Source organism: Nematolebias whitei, chromosome 17, assembly GCF_014905685.2.
Source record: "Nematolebias whitei isolate Nwh7 chromosome 17, NemWhi1, whole genome shotgun sequence".
NCBI lineage: Eukaryota > Metazoa > Chordata > Actinopteri > Cyprinodontiformes > Rivulidae > Nematolebias > Nematolebias whitei.
In genome coordinates this window covers 41,882,966-41,894,228 of record NC_056514.1, presented here as the reverse complement: position 1 = coordinate 41,894,228, position 11,263 = coordinate 41,882,966, and the positions used below count along the sequence as shown (strand labels likewise).

Here is an 11,263-nt window from a genome sequence, read left to right as displayed (position 1 = left end):
GGTGTTTCGGTTGTACCAGTCTGACACTGTTTGATAGATATTGGTGTGTATCGGTTGTACCGAGCGAGCGTCTGGTGACTGGGTCTCTACCCATGGGGAAGGAGCCTGAGCTTGAGAGGTACCGACTAAATATAGTTGGGCTCACCTCGACACATAGAATGGGCTCTGGAACCGATCTCCTTCAGAGGGACTGGACCTTATTCCACTCTGGAGTTGCCCATGGTGAGAGGCGCTGTGCTGGTGTGGGTCTACTCTTAGCCCCCTGACTTGGTGCCTGTGTGTTGGAGTTTTTCCCAATAGATGAGAGGGTGGTTTCCCTGCGCCTTCGGATGGGGGGACAGGCTCTGAATGTTGTTTGTGCCTATGCACCGAACGGCAGTTCAGAGTATCCGGCCTTCTTGGAGTCCTTGGTGGGGATGCTGGAAGGTGCACCAGCTTGGGACTCCTTTATTCTGCTGGGGGACTTCAGTGCCCACGTGGATAATGACAGTGTGACCTGGAGGGGTGTGATTGGGAGGAACGGCCTCTCTGATCTGAACCTGAGTGATGTTCTCTTGTTGGACTTCTGTGCTAGTCATAGTTTGTCTATCACGAACACCATGTTCGAACATCAGGGTGTCCATAAGTGCACTTGGCACCAGGACACTCTCAGTCGTAGATGATTGACTTTGTAGTTGTGTCATCTGATTTACGACCGTTTGTTTTGGACACTCAGATGAAGAGAGGAGCTGAGCTGTCAACTGATCACAACCTGGTAGTGACTTGGATCAGATGGTGGGGAAGATGCCAGACAGACCTGGTAGACCCAAATGTGTAGTGAGGGTTTGCTGGGAATGCCTGGTAGAAGAACCCGTCAGAGAGATCTTCAACTCACACCTCAGGGAGAGCTTTAACCACATCCCAGCTGAGGCGAGGGACATTGAATCCAAGTGGGCCGTGTTGTTCGACTCAATTGTTGAAGTGGCTGCCTTGAGCTGTGGCAGCAAGGTTGTTGGTGCTTCTTGCAGTGACCATCCTCGAACTCGGTGGTGGACACCCCTGGTTCCCTTGGCCATGGAAAGATGGCGCCAGTTACGGCCAGCCGCTTGCCACGTATGCTCTGCTTGTTTTTTGTTGTTTGTTTGCTTTTTAGTATTTTTTGTTATGAAGCCTCTGCTCTGCTCGTCTATGACCACACAACTCTTCTCAGCCTCCGACATGTTAAGTTGCCACTATCTGGTTCTAGTAATGATTCATCACAACTACCTCCTCACCTGTCAAACATACCGGACTATCTGCGCCCTGCGCCTTTCAACCTCGGAGACGCCCGAGGAGACGCGGAAAGCGAGGAGGATTTTTGGTGAGAATTAAAGCATATCTGAAAATATCTGGCAACAATTCTGGTCTCTCTCACGATCATACAAGCAACTATCTGTATGAATGGAGACATCGTTGGATTAAATCTGTGACTCCATCTCTTCATTTGGAACATGAGTCTTCATACTGGCGACGTGAAAGGAATTCCAAACGTGGCACAATAAACTTGAAAAATCTTGGCCAGCTGGCCCGCGCACCTGCTGCGTGCATCAAGGATCAGACTCTCCGAGTAGCCTTGCTGAATACAAGGTCCCTAACCAACAAGACTTTTATTCTGAATGACTTTTTTACCTCCAAAAAACTGGATTTTATGTTCTTGACAGAAACTTGGCTTCATGTTGGTGAGTCGGCTCCTTTTTCTGAACTTCTCCCTCCTGACTGCGCTTTCTTCAGCTCTCCTCGGACCACCGGTAAAGGAGGTGGATTAGCCTCTGTTTTTAAATCCAGTTTTAAATGTCGGCTCATCCCCACTCATTTTTACCAGAGTTTTGAACTTCAGATGGTGGAGATAAACTTCTCTCCTCTTTTACTCTGCGCTACAATCTACCGGCCACCGAAACACAGCAAAGATTTTATTAAAGATTTTACTGATTTTATGACGGGACTTATGCTACGATACGACAGCTTTTTAATAATTGGTGATTTTAATTTGCACGTGTGCTGTGAGGCTGGACCTCTGGTCAGAGATTTTCTGAACATTATTGACTCTTTTAATCTCACACAGTCCGTCACGGGTGCAACTCATGAAAAAGGACACACACTGGATCTGGTCCTGTCTTATGGGATAAATGTGTCATCTGTGGAAATCTGTGGAGCTCTTTTATCTGACCATCTACCGGTTCTGTTCACTGCGGTGGTCTCTGTCAGGAAGGAATGGGCTGGACCATCTGTGCGTTCTGCACGCGCAATTAATTCAAACACCGCGCTGCGCTTCTCCGCTGGCTTTAATGACTCTGTCTCCTGCAACCCTCAGTTCTGCTCTGTGTCTAACGTGGACGAGCTTACTGATCTTTTTAGTTCTGTGTGCACTGACATTCTGAACTCTGTTGCTCCTCTAAAAACCAAAAAGAGGAAGTCATGTCAGCCGTGGCTGAGCGAATCCACCCACGCGCTCAGACGCCCGTGCAGACGAGCAGAAAGGAAATGGAGTAAAGACAAACTGCAGGTTTCCCTGGACATCTTTAAAGACAGCTTGATCAATTATCAGAGAGCTGTTGAAGCTGCTAAGACTGCTTTTTTATCTAACATAGTTTCAAACAACAGTCACAGACCTCGGGTTCTTTTTAATGTTTTTGACTCTGTTGTGAATCCTTGTGATGCTGCTCATGTTGCTGAATCTCCTGCACTGTGTGAACAGTTTTCTAAGTCTTTTATAGATAAAATCTCTGCTCTGAGACCCTCCTCAACACACCTTTACACAGACCCCTCCTCACTTCCTCCATCCGCAGCCTCCTTTGAACAGTTTGAGCCGGTGACTTTAGTTGTTTTAAAGGACATCGTGGACCACATGCAATCTTCTAATTCACCTCTGGACTGTGTTCCCTCTCGTCTGTTTAAAGAAGTTTTGAACACTCCTGGTCCATTAGTTCTTGTCCTGATTAACATGTCCCTGTCATCAGGCTGTGTTCCAGCTACTTTTAAACATGCTGTGGTGCAGCCTCTCATAAAGAAGAAAAATCTCGACCCAACACTGCTCTTAAATTACAGACCTATTTCTAAACTGCCTTTTCTGTCGAAAATTTTGGAGAAAGTTGTTTTTAATCAACTTAAGAGGTTTTTAACTGCCAACAGCATTGGTGAAAAATTTCAGTCATGTTTTAAATCAGGCCACAGCACAGAGACAGCACTTTTAAGAGTTTTTAATGACCTTCTTTTAACTGTTGATGCAGGAAGCTCTGCTGTTTTAGTGCTTTTAGACCTTTCTGCTGCCGTTGATACTGTGGACCACAACATCTTGTTGTCACGACTGGAGCAGGTGGTTGGTATCAAAGGCACAGTTTTATCCTGGTTTAGATCCTACCTGACTGACACGAGTTTTTCTGTTCATTTAGGGAAATGTTCTTCATCTCCAGCTCCTCTGATCTGTGGTGTCCCTCAAGGGTCTATTTTAGGTCCATTGCTTTTTAATCTTTACATGTTGCCTTTGGGGTCCATTTTTAAAAAACACAACATCCCTTTTCACTGCTTTGCTGATGATACTCAGTTATATCTTCCGATTGAGTCAGACAGGGTCACTTCACTGGATCCACTCTTGAACTGTCTAAATGACATTAAAGTCTGGTTAAAACTAAATTTTCTGAATCTAAATGAAAATAAAACGGAAGTCATCAGCTTTGGTAAATGTAATACCCTTAATGTGCTTGGCCCCTTGGCTTCATACAGCCACTCCAATGTCAGGAATCTGGGAGTTATTTTTGACAGTGCTTTTAAATTAGACAAACAGATAAATGCAGTTGTGAAATCCAGTTTCTTCCAGCTAAGACTCATTGCCAAGGTGAAGTCTTGTCTCCCTTTCAGAGACCTTGAAAAGGTGATTCACGCTTTTATCACATCTCGTTTGGACTACTGTAATTCATTGTATGTTGGTTTAGACAAATCATCTTTGCATCGTTTACAATGTGTCCAGAACGCAGCAGCTCGTCTTTTAACAGCAACTAAAAAACATGAACACATAACCCTGTCCTGGCTTCTCTCCACTGGCTTCCTGTCCACTTCAGGATTGATTTTAATATTTTATTGCTTGTTTTTAAAGTCTTAAAAGGTCTGGCCCCGTCATATTTATGTGATCTCATTAACATCTACACTCCAGTAAGAGCACTCCGGTCTACCAACCAGTTCCTCTCAGATGTCCCCAGATCCAAACTGAAATCCAGAGGTGATCGGGCTTTTGCGGTTGCTGCTCCAAAACTGTGGAACAGTTTACCTGAGAATTTAAAGAGCGCTCAGACTGTTGAGACTTTTAAATCTTTGCTCAAGACTCATCTGTATTCCTTGGCATTTCATCCATGCAGAGTCTGAGAACAAGTTGAGCTGATTTTATTGTTGTTGTGTGTTGTTTTTACTGTTAACTTGTGTTTTTGAGTGGCACTAGATGCATTTTTACTCTTTTTTTTTTTTTTAATCTGTCTTAACTGTAAAGCACTTTGGTCAGCTTTTGTTGTTTTTATGTGCTATATAAATAAATTGACATTGACATTGGTCAGGGAGGCTGTCAAGCTGAAGAAGGTGTCCTATCGGCCCTTGTTGGCTGGTGGGACTCTGGAGGCAGCTGAGGAGTACCTGAGGGCCAAGCGGTGTGCAGCCTTGGCTGTTACTGAGGCAAAAGCTCAGATGTGGGAGGAGTTCAGTGAGGCCCTGGATAACAACCCTCAGTCGGCTCTGAGGAGATTCTGGCAAACTATCAGGTGGCTGAAGAGGGGAAATCAGCTCTTTACTAACACTGTTCAGTGAAGGTGGGGTGCTCTTGACCGCAACCAGTGATGTAGTTGGGAGGTGGAAGGAATACTTCTCAGACCTTCTCAGTCTCACCAGCACGTTTCCATGGAGGAAGCTGAGTTGGAGGACTTCGGGGTTGGTCTGTCCATAACCAAGGCTGAGGTTGCCAAGGTAATAAAAAGCTCCGAGGCGGCAGGGCTCCAGGGGTGGATGAGATTCACCCCGATTTCCTTAAGGCTCTGGATGTTGTGGTGCTGTCTTGGTGGACATGCCTTTGCAACATTGCGTGGACGTCGGGAGCAGTACCACTAGATTGGCAGACTGGGGTGGTGGCTCCCTTCTTCAAAAATGGAGAATGGAGGGTATGTTCCAATTACAGGGGCATCACTCTCCTTAGCATACCAGGTAAGGTCTATTCAGGGGTATTGGAGAAGTGACTCCAATCGTTGGTCGAACCTCAGATCTAAGAGGAACAATGTGGGTTCTGTCCTGGCCGTGGAACACTGGACCAGCTCTTTACCCTCACTAGGGTCCTCAGGGGGCCATGGAAATTTGCCCATCCAGTCTATATGGGTTTTGTGGACTTGAAGAAGGCATTTGACTGTGTTCTTTGGGGTACACTGTGTGTGTGTGTGGGGGGGGGGGGGGGGGTGCTCCATGAGTATGGGATTGGGGCCCATTGTTACAGGATGTTCAGGCCCTATACAAGCAATGCAAGTGTTTGGTTTGCATTACTAGTAGTAAAAAGGACTCCTGTCCTCCAGTGAAACCAGACATGTCTCCCTGGTCTCCCTCCCCCACCCCCACCCACTTCCCTGCTTGGACTCTTTTGTCCTGTGAACCTTAAAAAGCTTTTTTTTTTTTTTTTTCTGCATACTTCTTAATTCGAAGGTTCAGCTGGTCTCTCAACAAAATTGATCAACTTCTCCCGACAGGAGTCAGGGCATAAGGATGACCCTCTTACCTCGACAGAAACAAATTGGATTCATGATGACAACTGATTTTTTTTTGCTGTTTGGCTGGTAAATTCTGGATTGTCTACAAATTCGTGTGGATGTATCAAAACTCGACAGTGCTCAGACTGAACTGAGGGAGTGGCAGCAGGGAACTGGAGCAGCTGTTATCAGGCTGTGAACTCACTGGCAGCACTCATGAATGGTGGAATAATCTGGAGAAGCTGTGAGCTCGACTTTTGGCATAAAGGATCAATTCGGCTGTTTTGGAGTTCCATCAGAGGAATATATACCAGCGAGACTTTAAAAAAGGCAGAAAACAACAATTCACGAGTTCTGCCTGACCCAAACTGTGGCCTTGATGCCGGACTTATCTCAACTCCTCCTGGAATGTTCAGAAAACAACAAAGATGCTTTGACTGTCTCCTCACCCCTCCCTTCCCCAAGGCCGTGGACATGTGACAGAACCTGAACTGAGCTGAAGATGAACGTCACCTCTTATCTGGACAATGGCTGAGGGGGGGCTCTGGACTATGCTACGACTTTCCCTTAAAAATTCAATGTCTTCACCGCCTATATGTTCATGTATAACGTCTGTTTATGTTGCTTTGCTGTGGTAGGTTTTTTTGATGCCTCAAATTGTGCCCTGTCTAGGACACGGAGTGAGAGAACTTTTTTTTATACCGTCTCTCCTCATGTTTTCTTTTCTTTTCTTATCTAAGCAAAATATTATTCTGAATAAGAATAAGAAGGCCGTGCTATTTATAGCCGCAGCTTCGTGCACTCCGCCCATCTTTTGGACGACTGTACGTACATTTTCTCGTTGTATCTCGGTGCAATGATAATAAAGTTTATTCTGATTCTAATTCTGATTCCCTTCAGGGTGGAAGTTGAACTCCGCAAGGGCTGCCCATCGTCACCGATTCTGTTCATAACTTTTATGAACAGAATTTCTCGGTGCAGCCAGGGTGCAGATGGATTCCAGTTCAGTGGCCTCATGATTCCATCTCTGCTTTTTTGCAGATGATGTGGTCCTGTTGGCGTCATTGTGCCGTAATCTTCAGCTCTCACTGGAGCAGTTCGCAGCCAAGTGTGAAGTGGCTGGGATGAGAATCAGCACCTCCATATCCGAGGCCATGGTCGTCAACCGGAAAAAGGTGGATTACTCTCTTCAGGTTGAGGGTGAGGTTCTGCCTCAAGTGGAGGAGTTCAAGTATCTTGGGGTTTTGTCCACAAATGAGGGAAAAATGGAGCGTGAGATTGACAAATGGATTGGTGCAGTTTCTACAGTATTGCGGACTCTGTACTGGTCTGTTGTGGTGAAGAGGGAGCTGAGCTGTAAGGCAAAGCTCTCTGTTTACTGGTTGATCAACGTTCCTATTTTTACCTATGGCCACAAGCTCTGGGTAGTGACCGAAAAAATGAGATTATGGATACAGACGGTTGAAATGAGTTTCCTTTGCAGGGTAGTTGGACTCTCCCTTAGAGACAGGGTGATAAGTTTAGTTATCAGGAGAGACTCGGAGTAGAACTGCTGCCCCTCCTTATCGAGAGGAGCCAACTGAGGTGGTTCATGCATCTGGTAAAGATGCCACCTGGACACCTATCTAGGGAGGTGTTTTGGGCATGTCCAACTGGGAGGATACCCCGGGGAAGACCCAGAACATGCTAGAGAGACTGTCTTTTAGTTGGCCTGGGAATGCTTTGGAGTCCTCCCAGAAGAGCTGGAAGAGGCTGTGGAGAGAGATGTCTGGGCCTCCCTGCTCAAGCTGCTGCCCCCGTGACCTGACTTCGGAACAAGGGGAAGATAATGTATGTATGAATGGATGGATGGATGGTTGTATCAGTCTGACACGGTCTGATAGATATTGGTGTGTTTTGTTTGTCCAGTCTGACACAGTCTGATAGAAGTTGGTGTTTGTCAAATGTACCAAACTGATACAGTCAGAAATATGTTGTATGTGTTTTGGTTATACCTGGGTCATCTTCTCTCTATTAGCCTTTGGGTTTAGTGGTGCCTCTGTCAGCAGGGTGGGATGTTCTTCTGGAGCCACTCTCAATTCATTGTAGAACGAGTGATGCCAGATCTGCCCAATCAGAGAGCACTTTCAGATCAAGACTGGTTTCCTGTGTGTCATTTTTGCGTGTTTGTGTATAAAACCTTCTCCATGTCGTCCCAGTTGGTGATGATGCCGTGTTCAATGGGGTACTTCAGGGTGAGGATTCCTCTCTTACTCTGAGCCTCATCTCCCACGTAGCTGTCCTTCTGCCCCATGCCCACCATTACTCCCTGACACACACACACACACACACACACACACACACACACCTGTCAGCTCACACCTGTTTGTCACCTCGGATTGTTCTGTGAGCCTGGGCCGATCGGCCTCACCTGGTGCCTGGGTCGGCCCACAATGGATGGGAAGACGGCTCTGGGGGCGTCGTCTCCAGCGAACCCGGCCTTGCAGAGACCAGATCCATTATCACAGACCAGAGCAGTGCTCTCCTCTTCATCACACATGACTTCTTCAGTGGGTTTTGTTTCTATCACAAAAAGAAAGAAATACATAAACTATAGTTTTTAACTGTGTATTCTTATGTCTTAATTGTTACAGTTAAGAGGATCTGAAGCTCATACATGATCTGAGATCAGACACACTTTATTTGTCCAGTTGGAAGCTGGTGTAGATTTTCAGTCATGCAGAACAAATCCAAAGAGATTAAAAATAAAATCAAACAATAGGACCTCTGTTCTGTAAACATAAAGGTTTGGCTTCTCTTCTGGTGAGCACCTGGAACCAAAACCTGTCGGACAAAACACTGACACCGTCAGAGAAGGAGGCCCAAAGAACTCCATGTTTACCTGGACTTCTACACAAAGAAGGAACACGGAGCCATCGTCAGCAGCAGGAACTCTGTGACGTACAGTCTTACAGAACATCTGGCTGCTTCTTTAGCTCTGGATGGAAACACGCCCCATCATGCAGACTGGACTTTACTAACAAAGTTCACATTTGAAGATGGCTGCAGGAGACACACGAGTATCTTTGATGTCACTTCACTTTTCATTTCTTTACCCACATCATCATATGATGACCTGAACCACAGAACCAGATTCACTCTGGACTGGATCTGTACCCTGCTGGACCTTGGTCTTTCCAACATTTATAAGTTTTTACAGATAGAAGCATGCTTGTACCATGAAACACACACACACACACACACACACACACACACACACACACACACACACACACACACACACACACACACACACACACACACACACTGGTCTCTTTGGGAAAACTTCCTATTTTGGTCATACATTGGACTCCTGTGTGCTTGTTTGGTATTTTCTGTCTCTCTCTCTCTGTGTTTTAACTGTCTGTCTCTCGTCCTTAGCTCCATCTGTCCTTCCTCGTCTGTTCCTCATCTTCCTCCTAATCAGGTCTCTTCAGTCCTTATTTAGTCAGGAGCATTACGAATCCACTTTTTCAGCTGTTTAGTGCAACTGACAATTTACTATGCCCTGAGTTCTGACTCTCAGGCTTTCGATAAACTTTTTCACTATTTATTCTTGTTTTTTGTGTTGTTTTGTCTCAGTCAGAGAATGAACTGCAAGATGCACAAAATAATCATTCCTGGTTTTAAATATCTCCTGGAGCTAATTTTACCTCCTGCTGTAATTGTTTTAAAGAACTGCAGTTTAAGGTGTTTTCAGCACAATTTAACATGTTCTCGTCTACAATTTAAGCTGTTCTCGTCTACAGTTTAAGGTGTTCTCAGCTGCAGTTTAAGGTGTTCTCAGCTGCAGTTTAAGTTGTTTTCAGCTGCAGTTTAAGTTTTTTCCAGCTGCAGTTTAAGCTGTTCTCAGCTGCAGTTTAAGTTGTTTTCAGCTGCAGTTTAAGTTGTTTTCAGCTACAGTTTAAGTTGTTTTCAGCTGCAGTTTAAGCTGTTCTCAGCTGCAGTTTAAGCTGTTCTCAGCTGCAGTTTAAGCTGTTCTCAGCTGCAGTTTAAGTTGTTTTCAGCTGCAGTTTAAGTTGTTTTCAGCTGCAGTTTAAGCTGTTTTCAGCTGCAGTTTATTATTATTATTTTTTCCATTTTTCTCTCTTAAATGAAAATTTTTATTCATTGTTTGTCATTTTGAGCTCTTTATTTATAGAAAAACTAACAAATTTCTTATCTAAATTTTCTTCCATTGATTGTTTTTTTTTTTAAATGACCTCCAAGTCAGAACCAGAACCATCTTGATGCATCTGTCAGAAAGTCCAGTCAGAACCACAGCTTCATGTCTGACTCGGTCCTCATCCCAGGAGACCGGACCAAAAACCCAAAACATGAAGATCAAAGGTTCTCTTTAACGAGTCTGACCCAAAAGGCAGAGGAGGAGCATCAAGGTGCAAGAATCAGAGAAGAGGAGGAAAGGAGGCCAGTGGGGAGGTCAGAGAGGAGGAGGTCATAGAGGAGGAGGTCCAAGGGCAGAAGGAGAGGAGGTCAGAGAGGAGGAGGAGGAGAGAGTTCACAGAGGAAGAGGAGAGGAGGAGGAGAGGGACCACAGAAATGGAGGTCAAAGGTGGTCAGAGAAGAGGAGAAGAGAAGGAGAGGGGTCATATAAGAGGAGGTCTGATGGGTGAAGGAGAGGCAGTCAGAGAGGAGTTTAGATGGGTAGAAGAAGAGAGGGAGGAGAAGAGGTCAGAGAGGAGAAGAGAATGAGGAGAAGAGGTCAGAGAGGAGGAGGAGAGGAGAAGGAGGAGGAAAAGTAAAATCTTTGAGTTTTTACTCTGGAAGTGAAATTGTGAGGTGAGGAGGAACATGGAGGAGGAGATTTTGGTCAGAAAACTTTGATCAGATTTCAAAAAAAGTTCAATCTGGTCGTCTGGACATTCAAACCAGATAGAACTTTTTTGGATTTTTCTACCTGGATTATTGAGCATGCATCAGGATATTTGATCAGATTTACAGAAAGAAGAGGTGATGAAGAGGAGGTGATGAAGAGGAGGTGAGGAGATCTTACCGTGGCAGATCGGGCCCTGCTGAGACGATGTTGGAGGTGGACAAGGACAGAAGTGAGTCTGAGGTCCTGATATGGACTTTAAGAACCCTCCACCTCCTTAATCTGTACCTCCATCCAAACAAGGCTGTGTTCTCCTCCTCCTCAGTGTAATTCCTTATAGGGCAGCCTCGAGGGCAGCAGCCAATCAAAAGGCTGTGTGGCGTCTCTGAAGTTTCTCCCATCATTCAGAGCATTCCTCTGAGAGGAAGGCCTGAAATAATTTGATAACAAGTTAAAGTAGTTAAAGTGTTCCGATTACATGTTAAAGTATCCAAAATCCAAGTTTAAATATTCAGATTACACGTGAAAGTATTCAGGTTACAAGTTAAAGTATTCAGATTACACATTAAATTATTCAGATTACGTGTTGAAGTAGTTAAAGTATTCAGATTACATGCTTAAGTAGTTAAAGTATTCAGATTACAAGTTAAAGAAGTTAAAGTATTCAGATTACAAGTTAAAGTAG

The 11,263-nt window shown here is 45.0% G+C and overlaps 1 protein-coding gene across 1 annotated transcript; it reads right to left on the bottom strand.

Annotated features, from left to right (window-relative positions):
- Window positions 1-7,714: 7,714 nt before the first annotated feature.
- Window positions 7,715-10,835, bottom strand: LOC119423882 (actin-1). Its single transcript, XM_037691306.1, has 4 exons — window positions 10,759-10,835; window positions 8,137-8,288; window positions 7,906-8,034; window positions 7,715-7,831 (listed from the first exon to the last, which is right to left on the bottom strand). The coding sequence occupies exons 2-4, from the start codon at window positions 8,263-8,265 to the stop codon at window positions 7,715-7,717; spliced, it is 375 nt and encodes a 124-aa protein (XP_037547234.1). The 5' UTR covers window positions 8,266-8,288; window positions 10,759-10,835.
- Between the last annotated feature and the right edge of the window lie 428 nt (window positions 10,836-11,263).